Genomic DNA, 14,660 nt, shown 5'->3' with positions numbered 1-14,660 from the left:
GCCAGGTCACACTTGGGCATCATATATATATATATATATATATATATATATGGGCATATGTATATGAATATATATGTGTGTATCTGTATATTCAGCTTCATATTAATCAAAGTACTTTCCCATTTAAACTGTTATTCAGTCTGATCGTTCCCAAATGCCCAGGTAATATTATTCTCAATCAGCACAGGAGTTTTTACCCCCAATTAATAAGAGTAGATTACGGCCCAGAGAGGTTAAGCAATGTGACCTAGCACACAGGAGCTGAGTCAGGACAGTGAGAGAACGTGAGTCTAGGCATTCCACTCTAGTTCTCATTTCACCAAGGGGAATTGCAGGGAGAATGAGATACAGTTCTGATGACTAATGGACTGACCTGCCTCTCAACCAGCAAAGCAAGCCTAATTGAAAACGGAGAACACAAACTTTCTTTTTTGATGATGAACCAGAATTTGTCTCACACAGGTAAGGCAGCCCAGCTAAGAGCAAGGAAGAGCCAACTGTTGAAGCAGTTTCAAGTAGAAAGACAGAAAGCTGGGAATCAAGAGTCTAAGGACCTATCACAGCAGCAGAAAAGTCCCCAAGTTACTTCTTCTACCTCAATGTAGCCGTAAATGAAATGGTGATGATAATAGCTGTACAGAGGTGGTAGGGAGAAAGATTAAAGAAAGAACGACAATTATAACAATAGCTTCCATTGACTGGCTATTTATTATAAGCCATGTATTGTGCAAATGCTTTCCAGGATCTCTCTCATTTAATCTTCACTTTAGTTCTTTGAAACAGGCACAATATTTTCTACAATTTAATGAACAGAAAATAGAGGCTGAGCAAGGTAAAGTGCCTTACCCAAGGTCACAGTGCTGACGGTGGAGATGTCATGGATCACATACGTAGCTCAAAATAACCACCAATGAAATACAATGCACAATTTCTTTCTTAATAAGATGCTCCACTCCTGTGGACTTCTGTTTTTAAGCAGTATGCTTCATGATCATTGGTGAAGCTGCTGGATGTTTTCCCCTCCAAAGGCATCTATTATAAATATGCCTCACCCCTTTCCCTAAATATATGCTAAAAAAGTTGACTTTAAGATTGTATAACACATCTGATGGAAACTAATTTTCCTGAAATAACTTTGAAAGGTTACATCTGGGCCATGCCTGGACGTACTCTACAAATTTATGATTTTCACTTCCTTCAAAATGGAAAGTGCTAATCAAATCTCACAAAATCTCACACAAGGACTTGTGCTAATTTCTCCTAAATTTCTGTTCTCCATTGCAGTATATAATGTACTAATTGACTATTGTAAAGATGTTCTATTTGGTCCAAATACAAGGTGTGATTTTTCCCCCCAACTATTTCTACAACACTGGGAATTTATAGATTAAGAAAAAAAGTCTTTCTTCACCTAATGGAATTAAAACCACCTAAGCCCTATTTAATTTGTGTAATATAATTCCCTCAGAAGAAAGAAAGTCAGTCTCATGCTAAATCTCTCAAAAGACGAAAACATTACATTTTATGGTATATTTGACAGCAGTCTTACACCCTTCCCCCAATTTGGATTTTAACTTCCGCGCTTCAGTTCCACGTCAGCATGAATCATTAGGTTTACAAAAGTCTAGACACTGCTTGTGGGCAAGACCTTTTAATCAATGTCACTTTGACATCCCAGATATTCCACAGTTGTGCTGCCTGACAGCTTGATTCCAGATGGAATAAATAAAAGGTATCTGATGATACCTAAATGGTCCTGGACCTTTATGAGGCAAAGAGTGCTTGTTTGGACAAGTTTTAGTACTGAACATGGTTTGCTCAGCTATACATATGACATGGAAGATGGAACAAAGTGAAGGACGAGCACAAATTCCATATGCGAGCAGTCATCTGGGAGGCTAGGAAATACTCTGTGGCCAGGCCTGGCTAGCACCCTTACTAGAACAAAGTTAAGGATAAGCTGCCTCCTTCAACTGATGGTCAATAGAACCTCCACTATCACAGCTCTAAACGGTTATAGAATTAATCTCTAGCTCTTAAATCTAGCAAAACACTCTCCATAACTCAGGATCCATCCACCCACCCCTCCTTAATCCTTGTCCCAGCAGGTTCCCATAAATGGATTTACAAATCTGTGTCTGTTCACTCTTTGTCACTGGATGCAAATGATACATAAATCAGAGTGGGGGGTATTAAGTCACCAGGAAGAATAACCCCAGGAGGAGGTGGGCACTCTGTAACTCAACTCTTTAAAACTTTTGTTAAAAAGAACACTGGGCAATAGTAGAACCTACATCTTGCACTTCTCTCCCCTTGCTTTCAGAGTTCTAAACAAGTTTGTTTTTTCCTACTAGAAGGATGTTGGGCATATTCTCCCACTCCCATAGGTAACGGGTACAGTGAGATAAGCACCCTTGGGTCCCTCTCCCACGTTCTTTTCTGTCACTGGCAACAAACAAACAAAAAAAGAAAGGCACAACTACAAGAGTGGTTCTCAGCTTGGGCTCTATTTGCTCCAAGACCTGCCATCCTCCAGCTGGGGGCTTCTAACTGCCAGGAAGCCAATGCTGAAGCTGTGTCTATAGGCTGTGACATGTAATAATATTACTGTAAACCATACATTTATGTGCTTTCTTTTATTTAATTCTAATTCCATGAGATAGAGATTATTATTATTCCCATTTTATTGATGAAAAAAACAGAGATATGGACAGCTGAAGTGACTTTGCTCTAGATTAGAGACCTAAGAAGTAGTGACACGAGAATTCAAACCCCAGCAACCTGACTCCATGTTTCTAACCATCAGCCAACAAGTGTGAGCAAAACTGTCCCATCAGCCCCATCCCTGGGACGGGTGGGAGTGAGGGCCCTGCTGAGTATCCTGACGGCCTGCATTCCCAACTCATACACACCTCAGGAGAAAGGACAAAGGGAAAGAGAAATGAACTGAGTTATGGAGATGGCTTACAAGCATCCCCACAGAATTTTTCTCCTATCTGTATAAAAGGAACTAAAATAGAATATCTATTTTAGAATATCTAATCCAAAATAGTCACAATTAGCAACCAAAGGAGGAAAAGGACATAACTGAACGCAACAAACTTAAAAATAAAATATTGTTGAGGAAAGAAACAGAAAATTCTGGAGCCGCACAGAGAGGCCCGGCTGCCCACAGCCCTCTAAAGCCACATGGGTGTGTCAGTATAGGGAAATGAACTCTCCAGTAAGTGGCTCTGCCAAGAAGTGAGCCAGCGGTCGAGCCTCAAGATGGAGGTACATGCCAAGAAGCTGTGGCTCAAGTCCCAGAGAGAGAAGCTTAGAGTAGAACTCGGTCTGCCCTAAGGTTCACTGGTTTTTTTTATCCAGCCACCTCTTCCGTGAAGTCCTCCATGGTTAATTAAGAGCCAGACTACTTCCCTTCAGAGTTTTCAAGAGCTTTGCCCTTGAGCCCTGGCCCCCAGGATAGGGAGCAGCATTGGAAGCACTTACAGACACCTCTCAAGGCCATAACTCAGCCAAGAGGGGTCACCAACCACACCGTGGAACCTGAGAGATGACAAGTTTCCTCGCTTACCTTCTTCAAACCCATCCCGGAAAGAGCCAGAGCGGCTCATGGTTCGGCTCTTCTCATCCAGGGACATGGAGCTATTCCGAAAGCGGCTGTCGGTGTATGGGTCGTACTGCCCATCTGCATTGGAGAGGCTGTGGGTCCTCAGCATCGTCGGGTTGGACAGGCTCATCTGGGTGACAGTGGTGGGACTCGCTGGAATGAAAGGAATGGAATTAAAGGGTTGGAAATTCACGTCTCTGTTCAATTCTCAGATGGGGACAAAGAGGAAACTACTCAGGGTCAGCCATACATGTTCCTGCCAACTTCACTCCCTTGCTTGTTTCCTAAAAGGTAGCCACATCGATGTTTGAGTTACACACTTGGAGCGAAAAATAAAGGAGGAAAGGCGGGTCAGTTCCAAAGCGAAGCTTGGGGCCTTGGCTTTCCATTTGGCACGTTCAGACAAGCCAGTGTCACCTTCCAGGCATGAGCTTAATTACTCCCTGGGCTCATCTGGAACAATGCTCTCTAAAGCCAAAACCCCAAAATAGTCCAACTCAGCTTTTGATCAGATGGAAGCATTTGTGCATGACAAGAATCTCTTGCCTCAGAGAGTTATGACTGGGAAAGAACAGCATGAACACAGGTCTCATTGCCTGAGATAGTTAACGTTTAATAATCGTGTATAAAGAGCTTCAACTCATAGGGAGCACTTTTACCTTAGCCAAAACTGGCTAATTCTTATTAAAATGCTGTCTGTTTTAGTATTGTGCAATACATTTTAGAGGTACTCATTTAATAAAAAATGAAGATCTAGGTTTTATTTGATTTCAAGCCACACCTATCCTAAAATAAAAGACTCTGAATCTATTATTCACAGTATTCACTCCAGAGGGTGAGACAAGATTGGGAAAGACATTTTTTTGCTCTCCATCAATCCTCCAAGGCTCTGCTCCCACCTTGCCACCTTCATACAACCTTCTCAAAGAATTCAGTCAGCAATGATCTTTCCTTTCTCTAGCTATAAAATACCTGTTATCAGATTATATTCAGTTTTACATACACGATTCCTATAAAGCTTTGGATTGTTCTCTCTCATCCTATTTTATGGGTCTGTGTGGGTGTATTTTATCTCTCTAAGAGACTGCATTGACATGTAAGACAGGGACTGTCACAAATTATCTCCCTTTCCCCCACTCTGCCAGTCAGAGCATTACGTCTACAGTAGGCATTTCCAAAAATAGTTGGTTCAACCAAATCCTGATGTTTTTCCAGCTTAATAAAGCAACGAGGAAGACCAAACACAAGATATGCTGGAAAACCCACTTTGTCAGAGATCTCAGAAATAGAATGCATTCTTTTCAAGGATGGGATGGTTTGCTGTTTGCCATAACCCTACCTACTTCTGCGACATAAAGAAAATTACTGATTAGCATACCCAAAACTCTACTTTCTCTCTTTCTTTTGCTGTTAATCTCCTATAACCAAGAAACATTGCTCAGGGCTGATCAGATACTGAGAATAATATGATCACTTGTCTACTACGACATTCCTCTTTCAAAACACAAGATAACCTCTGCCCTACGGAGCTGATCGACACGGCGAATGACAGGTGGCTAACTCACCAAGCTGGGAAAAGTTGAATCTTGTCCCGGAGGGAGAAGTGACACTGGAGCCAGAGGAGAAAGGGGAGTTGGCGGCGGGGTCCTGCAGGCCTCCCGCAGAATGGGACCGCAACCACTCTTTTGCATCTTCTTGAGTGCGAAGCTGGGAGGTGGGGGTGTACCTGGATGGACAGAAATCAAGACAGGATTAACAACGCATGGCACTTATGAAAACGAACTCCACAGAGCTGAAGGTAAATACATAAAAAGAAGATACATATTCAAAGACGATTTTTTAAAAATCACAACACACCCTGAAACTTATGAAGTTTTTTGTCATCTTTTTTTTGCAACTTGGCTGCCTATGGGGAAAACTGCAAATCCTTTCAGTTGGGAGGAATGCATAAAGGGAACAAGGTTGGTAAATGCTTAAAAGAACCGGCACTGAGCGTATCTGTAACATGTTGATTCACAACAGTGTCATATCAAAGCCCCCACCTTGACAGTACTGAAGAAAGAAACATGCAGCTGTTAAGAGCTTTGAGGAAACTTTAATTAGATAACTCAGGGCATCTGCATTTTAGAGCACAAATAGGGGGCTGTGAATCAGTATATCAGAAACCAGACTCATAAAGGGGGAAGGTCTGAGGACACTGAGGCTTACAGCAGTTGCTTCATTCAAGTACAAACAAGTCTCCTTAAATGGGTACCCCAAATCATTAGGTTTTACACATGGGAGGGTCTTGACAAGTTGTGGTCTCCACCTCATCTATTCAGAAAGCTCTTTCGTAGTAATTTATTGAATGCATTCAATGCACTAAGTGTCTTCACAGATATCATTTCACTGAAGTCTCAGACCTACCCACGGGGCAAGTGTATTACTCACATTTTCCACTCAGGGAAGGAAAGGACCCTGCCCTATATCACAAAGCAGAGATTCCAATCCATGTTTGATTCCAAAGCCTATCCTCTTTTCCTTACGCCCATGGGCAACATATAAGAATTTCTGCAGTGCCTACATGGCTGAGGTATCATCAGACTTATAAATAGATGCACTACTGGGAAGACTACTGGTTACTTAATAGAGGAATTCTTTTGGCTTAAGAAAAGGTTTTGCATAGTGTTCTGTTCTTGATACTGGGTATGTGTATGTATGTATGGAGGGAGTGAGCCAGAAAGGGGGAGTCAGTGAAAAGGAACATAAAAATGTTTTTTCCTTAATATTTTTACTTTAGGATTTGATGGACAAGCAACTTTCTAGGTCACATCAATCACACGAAAATAGTCTGTCACATATCCCTATGCTGAAGTTCTGGAAAACCAATGTCAAAAAGCCAGAGGTATGTGATATTGAAGGATGGAATCCATTATAGACATACAGAGCATTTCAAATGTTAATATTTAGAGAGGTTAACTTCCTCTTGGGACAACAGGGCATCAATGTCAAGCTCATATTAAGAGGGGCCATGATCTAAGCATTTAGCATGTTTGCTGACAAGAAGCTCTCACAAGCATGATGTAAACTTTAAGCATAAAAGGGCTGGCCTCCCTTCTAAGCCACAGTGCTGAACTCCCTCCCTCAGGACATATGTTGGAGGATTTTTCAATAGTTTCCTTTCTTACATTCTTAGACTCAGCTTTACTTAGAGCTCCTATTGAAAGGAAGCATTGATACCTACCACACGTTAGTGTTCAAAGTGCTCTTAGCCTTAAGAGCTGCAGGTTATTAATTACAGACATACATGACAGCAGTGAAACATTTCATTCCAAGTTCCATTTTATGCAAAAGCACTTAATGCTTAGTGCAGGGTGAAGCCGATGCTACAAAGAATGAGGTGTTTAGAGAGCAGGAGAAATGACAGCTGCAATCATAAGACAGTAAGATCACGGGGAAGGTGTTAGCAAACTGGAATTCCCCTGGTTGATAAAGTGATTTAAATGGAGTGAGCACTGGTGACTTATAGCATCTTGCATTACCAGGATTAGCACCAACAATGAATCTAAGCTACTATTTATTATGAAAGAAAGGAAATTCCTTCCTGGTATTCTTTTCTTTATTCTCACCAAAAAATGAGCACACACATCTCTTTGGGCATCGAACGTTGACCCAATTTTTGATCCCAATAACTAGATTAGATGAGTGCAAAGTATCTGTCTTTAGCAATAATCTATGGGCCAAAAAGTTAAATATTTTCAATTTGGGGGGAAATAGTTCTCTCTTCCTTTGCTCTTGTCCTAGCTAACAAATCAACATGCTATAAGTCGCGTCCTTTCTCTTGGCAGACAACTCCATGAAGAGAATGGTCATGGTGAACTGGTCAATAATTTACCCACTGGCCCCAGAAGCAGCAGTGACTGCTCTTTGGGCTTGCCTAGGAATGTTTTTTATGAGATAGTTTTACCACATTAAGCCTGAGGGATAAAAAAAAAAAAATTAAAAAAAAAAAAGCACAGCCCTTGCTCAAGCAATAAGCCAACAAATGGAGAAGTGAGAAAGGGAGGATACGAGGAGAGCCTTCATCCAAAGAGTCCTGCTGCAGTGGCCAAAGCGGGGAACCCAGCCCATAGCCCCGCCAGCCATGAAAAAGTCACACAGCCAAGCTCCAAGGCCACAGCAGATGGCATGGATGCAAGGAGGAAACACAGATACCTGAGTCCTTTCTTAGGCAAAGTGTTCCTATCAAGGTGCGGGTCACTGTAGGAAAGTTAAAACAAAAATAAAGAACTTCAGAGAAGCACAGAGAGGGCAGGGAATGTGAAGGGGGAGAGGCTGGGAAGGGGCTGAAACAATCTGGGGAAACAGAGGAGTAGGGACACCCATACTCCCAGGGAGTGCTCCCTTTTTCAGCTAGGCATGCAACATGTTCATGGAAAACAAAAGAAATCCGTCCTTGGTCTGTGCTCACATCAGTGCTACGTTACTCCAAGTGACCAGGTGGCCTGAGTGCAGCTCAACCCCAACTGTTCCTCCTATTCCACAGGTTCAAAGCAAGTCTCAGGGGCTGCCCCACCTCAAAGCAGAGCCTGTGCGTCAGCTGCCTGGCCACTTGTATCTGCACCACCACCACTGCTTTTTGCAGAGGTAGAGTTGCCAGCTCCTCTGCACCCCTAACCCAAACCCACTCCCTAAACATCACTGGGCATGACTTCAAGTGGGAAAAGGAACGTGTTAGAGGATTTCAGGAGACCAACATCTGCATATTTGGAATTCATTTGAAGCAAAGTGAATTCCAGTTTCCTCTCGATTTCTGTGCCTCTTGTGGGGGTAGCTAGAAGCTAAGCCCTGCACCCGAGTCTGGGCAGGTTCCAACTTGCTGGCTGATCAAGTCAAGGCATTCGGATTTCCAAAGAACAAGGGCTTTAAAAGTTTGGTTTGAGTGTGACAAAAACAAAGCTTTTGCTGCTGATGGGGTGAAACATTTTATCGTTAAATTTTTTTTTCAAACATGAAAAAACATCTGCTTATTATGTTTGGCTAAACCATCGCTCCCCTACAAATTTAAGGTCAATATCTGCTTCTGAGGCCCACCCACAGGGCAAATGGGGGCAAACAGCCTCTTCATTTTGAAAGTCTCAACAGTCCACACATTCTTTTTCATTATCATTACAGGAAATGGGCACATAGAACACAACAGCCTGCAAGACATAACGAGCCAAACTGCAGCAAAGGACTTCGAAAGGGAAAAGAGCCAGCTGCGTGGGAAGTGGCGGGAGGTGGGGGTGGGGAGCAAAGGTGAGGGCCAAGCTGCACAATGGGTGGCAGATCATTTCTGGGCTCGTGGGGGTTAGGGAGGGGCGAGGAGAGAAAGGAAAGGATGGGAAGCAGCAGCATGCCACAAGAAGGCCGAAATGCAAGTGAGAGCTTCTGCCGCCTCAGTTCAAATGACAGGGAACGAAAGGGCCAGCCCAGCTCCGCCTCTCCCTGGGTTTTAGTGGACAGCAGAATAGTCCCTCACTGGCATGTCAGGGTGTCACAGAGTACACTGGAACCACAAACACAAGCGGCAGCCTCAAGCCAACAGCCTCTCACGAGACGTCTGGTTTGACACAAGTGGGCAGAGGAACCTAGAGGTGCGGAGGGGACCCAGCCTGCGGCGTCATTACCTGTCCTGTTTCCTGGGCAGGGTACTTCTGCAGAACTTAGGGCTAGCGGCAGGGGAGGAAAGAGGGCTAGGAGAAGTCCAGGCAGGTAGAAAACAAGAGAAGGATCATTAGATTGGAAGAAAGGGGCGGTGGTGTTAGACACAGCGATCCGAACATCTCTCTCATCCCCATGGCTCATTGATGCTGGCTTTCTTCCCTCTATGGAGAGACTCAGGACCTATCACTACCGCCGTGAAATCCAGGGCTGGGTGGACGCTTTCAGTCTCTTGATTTCCATCACTACAGGCGGCAGCTCTTCAGTAGGAAGGCATCTGCCACAAAGACCACCAGGACTACCCAGCCATCTAAAGAGCATCCAGCCACACCCTTCCCGGCTGCACCGCCCACCTACCCTGCTTGCATAATCACAAGGGGTGGGGAGAGAAGCAGCCAATGAACGGGCAGAATAAAATGGAAGGATTTCAAAGGCTACATACCATTTCAGATGGAAGCACTAGAACCGCCCCCAAGAGACTTTCAGCAGCTCTAAGCATTGAGAATAACCATAATGAAAAAGATAACAGGAAGCAGAGCCAAGCTTAATTCTAACCCAAACTAGCTTCTCTGAGGTAAGACAGCCGTAAATAGAAAGGGAGAAATCTCACAGGCTGAAGGTTAGTTAACATTTGGGATTCCTAACCTAATCGTTCTACTTTGGGAAGGACGCCATTTTGGGAGATAAAGGCACAACACCAACCTTTCCGACAGTGTGGTCTTCACACTGTTGGTCCTGACAAAGGGAGTCAGGGAGTCGTCCTTAGAGGAGGTGATCAGGCCAGTGGAGGAGTTGTGACTCAGCCCCCCTCCACTGCTGAAGGAGATGTCAATGGACTCACAGCTGGTGTGGAGGCTGCTAATGGACTGGAAGCCCAGGCCATCCTTGCTAACTGTTGAGGGGCTGCTGGCGTTGGTGCCCCAGGTGAGGCTGTTGGAAGGGGCCGAGTGGGCGGAGCTGGGGCTGGAGGCTAGTGGAGACTGGTTGCTGTCCACATTCTTACTGTAGAGAGGGCTGCTGCTCCCGCTGCTCAGGATGCCACTGCCCGAGGGGGAGTCTAGGTTACCTTGCTGGGTCATGGTGGCATGAGGATTGGAGATGACCACTGAATTTTTCATGTTTTCAGCTGTAGCGATGGGCACTTGCTTGGTAGGCTTCCCACCAAAGAGTCTGTGAAGAGACAAAGGGTTGTGTGGATTGAACACCCAGTGCCAAGGGGCATGGAGCTGGTAAAGAAGGGGTGGGGGGTGGGGGGCTCTGGAGACAGGTGAGAATCCCTGGTGAAGGAGGCACGGGCATTGCTACTGAAATGGGAGAGGTTGCCCATAAAGTGGGTCTGGCATATCACAAGGCTCCATCTTCAAGTCTAGGCTGCAGCTGAGACCCTAGGCTGGCTCTGGAGACAGATCGAGAATGATTTCTATAGGCCTATCCGCATTAGCCCAAGATCTCACTTGCCTTTCTTTCTATAGTCACATATAAACCAGAAAACTGCCTTGGTCCTAGAAAAATCTAGAAGTCTCATTTGTCTCCACGACCCCAGGCACAAAGTAGGCACTCAAATTATGAGTGCTTGGCCAGCATGAAGTGGGTTTCCTAGGGTCTCTAAGCACAACATGAGAGTCAAGAGCATGAATTTAGGATCTCGGATGGGGCCTCAGAAAAGTATCTTCACAGATTTATCTCAAATTGAAAGCCAAACCTGAAAGGTTTGCCTTTAGAGCTAAAGAACTTGTGTTACCTGATGGCATACACAAAAACCTTTCTGGGTTCATAAGATATTAGATCAGACACAGTGGGTGTAAACTGTGTTGCTGGAACACACATGGAGTTAATCCGACAGTGTGGTACAGAGAACTAGGGGATGGCATAAGCATGTTCCTCTTCTCTTGGCTGGGGGAGCTCTGGTAGAATGGTGGAACTGTTTTAAGATCAGTGGGTGATACCCAATCTAGTAATGCATGGACTTTATTCTACCCACTAAAATCTAGGTGGAATAGGTACCTCTGAAAAGTGATGAAGCTGCTACATATTATGATAGGTAGATTGCCTTTTACTCAGCTACTCAAAGGGATGTGGGCTTGATTTTCGCCCTCTCCAAAAGGTCCTACCAGCCTCAGTTATTGTATAAAGAAACAAATACTCGATCTTCCCTATAGTCTCTGGTGATGGAAAGAAAACACTTTTTGCTTGGTCACAATCAGGAAATGAAATATCCTGTCATAGCATCTTGGCTTTAGAATGAATGCTACATCTGTCCAAGGACAGGGACCTCATTACTGCAAAGGATAACTTGCCCCATTGCCAAGCACTTCCAATTGTTACAAAACCCAAATCTGATCCATTTCCTTCAGACTTGTAAAACGCGTTGCTTCTAATCCTGCTCTGTATAACTACACAGAAAAATCCCAACCCTTTTTGTCTGTTAGTCCTTTAGATCACTTGAAAAGAGTTATCATCCGTCACCCAAGATTTATCTTCTCCAGATTAATGTGCATGGGGGAGAAATAAGAACCCCTTAACGATTTAGGAAAAATGTAATTTACCAAGAATTGGCTGAACGGCCCTCTACACAGAGCCTAAAAAGTTGCCTGCATTTTCAAGTATTCTATTATATTAGCCCAAGGGCGTAGTAAAATGCCTTTGTAGTTACTAAAGGCAATCTGTAATTCCAAAGAGTGAATACATGTAATACTTGAGGCAAGAAGCAGAGGGAATTTTCATTTACAAGGTAATCTGTTAAAACAGCAAAGAGCAGCCCAATAGGATCTTCCTTCCCTTGAAAAAAACCATCACTGAAATTCTAATAATCAAGTCTAGACAAAGAACAGTGAACTGCTTCATTATACCTTTCATGTGGAATGCTTCTTCTGAAGTCTTTTCAAGTATTCCTATTCATCCCCAAATATGTACATGTGCAGATAATTTTCTTTTTTTTTTTTCACTGCTTAATTTTCTGTCTCTGGGACTTACTCTTTTTTTTTTTTTTTTCACAACAAGAACTTTCCTGGGGAAGGTAGAAAGAGTCTAAACCATGCAGATGCAGTATGAAGATGGTCCTATGAATATTACAATGAGATCATAGGAACAGGCAAAAGTTGCCCATATGTAAAAGCAACCATTAAATAGAACAGAGAACAATAATATTCTCATGTAGAAATTTCTTGCTTCCTGTGGAAATAAGAGGAAAATGATGCCTTCTTAAAGTAACAGGAAAGTGATTTCTCCTTTTTAGAAATTCTACTTTAAGAGTTGAATTTCTGTTTGTTTATAAAAGGAGTTAGAAACTAATTTGGAATGATGCATGCAGTCTAAAAAAAAAAAAAAAGTGGGGGGAGATGAGGCTATTTAAGAAAAGGCTCCGACCAAGATCAAAACCAGACATAATGACGAGGGGACTCAGCTACAGAATTACCAAGCCAAAACAAACAAAAAACTGTCTGCTGTCCTGAGCTACCTAACCAGATCTAAGGGCATATCAAGACCTCATCTTGGACGGCTTCTAACTTACTGAGTACTTACTATGGGCCACACAAGGCTACACAGATTCTTCTTCCCAACAGCCCCCTGTGGTAGATATCACCATCCTCATCCCCATTTTACAGATGAGGAAACTGATTCAGAATTGTTAAGTAAGGTCACAGGGCTCATGAGGGTGGCCCCAGGGTTTGAACCCAGGATGACTGATTCCAGAGGCTTGTATTTTTCATTCCAACACAGGAAAACAACCAATCGACTGCAAAATTGCTGCCAAGAGCAGACCAGACAGTTCTCTAAGAACTGAAGTGGAAAAAAATAGAGGCTGCTTTAACCAAGAAACAAAAGTAATCCATGATGCCACTTAATGTATTTCAGTTCAGCCCAGTACTATTTACTCACTTACCTGCGGAGCGTGGGAGAGGCCACGTCTGGGTACTTGGCCCCTGGTTGGAGAGTGGCCTGGGCTGCAGTGGACATGGCCTGAGCTGCTGGGTTCACTTTCACTGAGTTACAGGAAGCTACGCTCTCGTTGTCTGATGAGATGCCCTTCTCCTTATCCGTCTGGTTGACCAGACCTGGCAGGGAGCTCCCGAGAACTGCTTTGGAAGGCTCCCTCAGTTTGGGTACCGGCAGGCCGGCTGACTTACTGCTGATGTTGGAATCTATACTGCTGGTACTAGACCTGTTCCCAGCTCCATTCCGGCTGTTAGACTTACTGGGCCTTGGCAGACTCCGGTACTGCAAGTTTGTCCGGGAGCTGAGAGACAGATATCCATCGTCCTGATTCTGACCCCCATCCATGCTTGTCTTCCGACCGGTGGACCGACCCACAAGCGCAGATGACTTTGGGATTTTGCCCAGCGTGGCTGACCTGCTGGTGACAGTGGCCCCGCTGGCTGTGATCATGGCCAGGCCTGCAGCCGAGCCACTCTGTTTCTTGAACCCAAAGCTGTTGGCGTTGGCAGTGGAAGTCCTGGAGCTGCAGGGGAGGGGCTTTTTGGATTCGTCGCCACTGCTGCGGCCTGCGTCTGATGGGGAACGCTTCACCTGGGAGGCTTTGGGAGAAAGCCTTCCTTTCTCAGACACCTTTGCATCATCCGTTTTTCCTAAGAGAGAAATCAGCAAGATTAGCTCACAAACCGAGCGCACAGCTCATTCAGCTCAGGCTGTCTGGGACACTGTCTTCCTCAGAAGGACTGGTTTGCTGTTACCTGGGAGAAGGAAGTACTTTTGGGAGGCAGAGGAAACAGCTTTTTAGAAAGATAATAATCTAGTCTGAAACTGTCACTGTGAGCATTTTAGGAGATGTCACTGGTTTACTCGTCTGCAAAGCACTCTAAAATTACTCAGGATAAAGTAAAACCAACCAATCACTACTATGCTGGGAAAAGAGACCCTGCCTTTCACTGATCACACCCTCTCTGTCCATTAAAATATTGTGCCTAACAGTTCCAGGGGACCCTCCTGCCTTCCAGTTTAAAAAAAAAAAAATCTGCCCTTGTTTATATGCATCTTCTAAATCATGGACATCAACTCCACAAGCCAAGAGTTTCTAAATACATAGTTTAGCCCATTCAACGTGCCTCACATGCCTTAAAGAGGCTCACATGCTTGCATATTTCCCATTAGAAAGAGGTAGGATGTGAACCTTCATGAGAGATGATTATTGCCAGAATCTAAAGAAATATCTGGGCATTTACAGAGACCTAAAAATATAACATCAAAACCTTACTAGAGGGTGGGTGGCTCAGCAGGCAGAGTTCTTGGAGACCCAGGTTTGTTTCCTGGTGCCTGCCCATGTAAAAAAAACAAAAAACAAAAAACAAAAAAACACACAAACAAGCCTTACTAGAGTCACTAAGATTTTGGTTTTCAAGCTGAGGATTGT

The 14,660-nt window shown here is 44.0% G+C and overlaps 1 protein-coding gene across 5 annotated transcripts in view; it reads right to left on the bottom strand.

Moving 5' to 3' along the window:
• Positions 1-14,660, bottom strand: part of NAV2 (neuron navigator 2) — a 390,205-nt gene that overhangs the window by 53,655 nt on the left and 321,890 nt on the right. For 2 of the 5 annotated variants that reach the window (XM_077114211.1, XM_077114214.1), the window contains 6 exons: positions 13,176-13,878; positions 9,995-10,462; positions 9,259-9,324; positions 7,805-7,849; positions 5,176-5,336; positions 3,575-3,763 (listed from right to left, as the gene is read on the bottom strand). In XM_077114211.1, the coding sequence (XP_076970326.1) occupies positions 3,575-3,763; positions 5,176-5,336; positions 7,805-7,849; positions 9,259-9,324; positions 9,995-10,462; positions 13,176-13,878 (1,632 nt within the window). The remainder of the gene's footprint in view (positions 1-3,574; positions 3,764-5,175; positions 5,337-7,804; positions 7,850-9,258; positions 9,325-9,994; positions 10,463-13,175; positions 13,879-14,660) is intronic. The other 3 variants (XM_077114212.1, XM_077114213.1, XM_077114215.1) reach the window with 3 other exon arrangements.

The sequence above is a fragment of the Tamandua tetradactyla genome, chromosome 8 (assembly GCF_023851605.1).
Source record: "Tamandua tetradactyla isolate mTamTet1 chromosome 8, mTamTet1.pri, whole genome shotgun sequence".
Classification (NCBI taxonomy): domain Eukaryota; kingdom Metazoa; phylum Chordata; class Mammalia; order Pilosa; family Myrmecophagidae; genus Tamandua; species Tamandua tetradactyla.
This window is presented reverse-complemented; position numbering and strand designations above follow the sequence as displayed.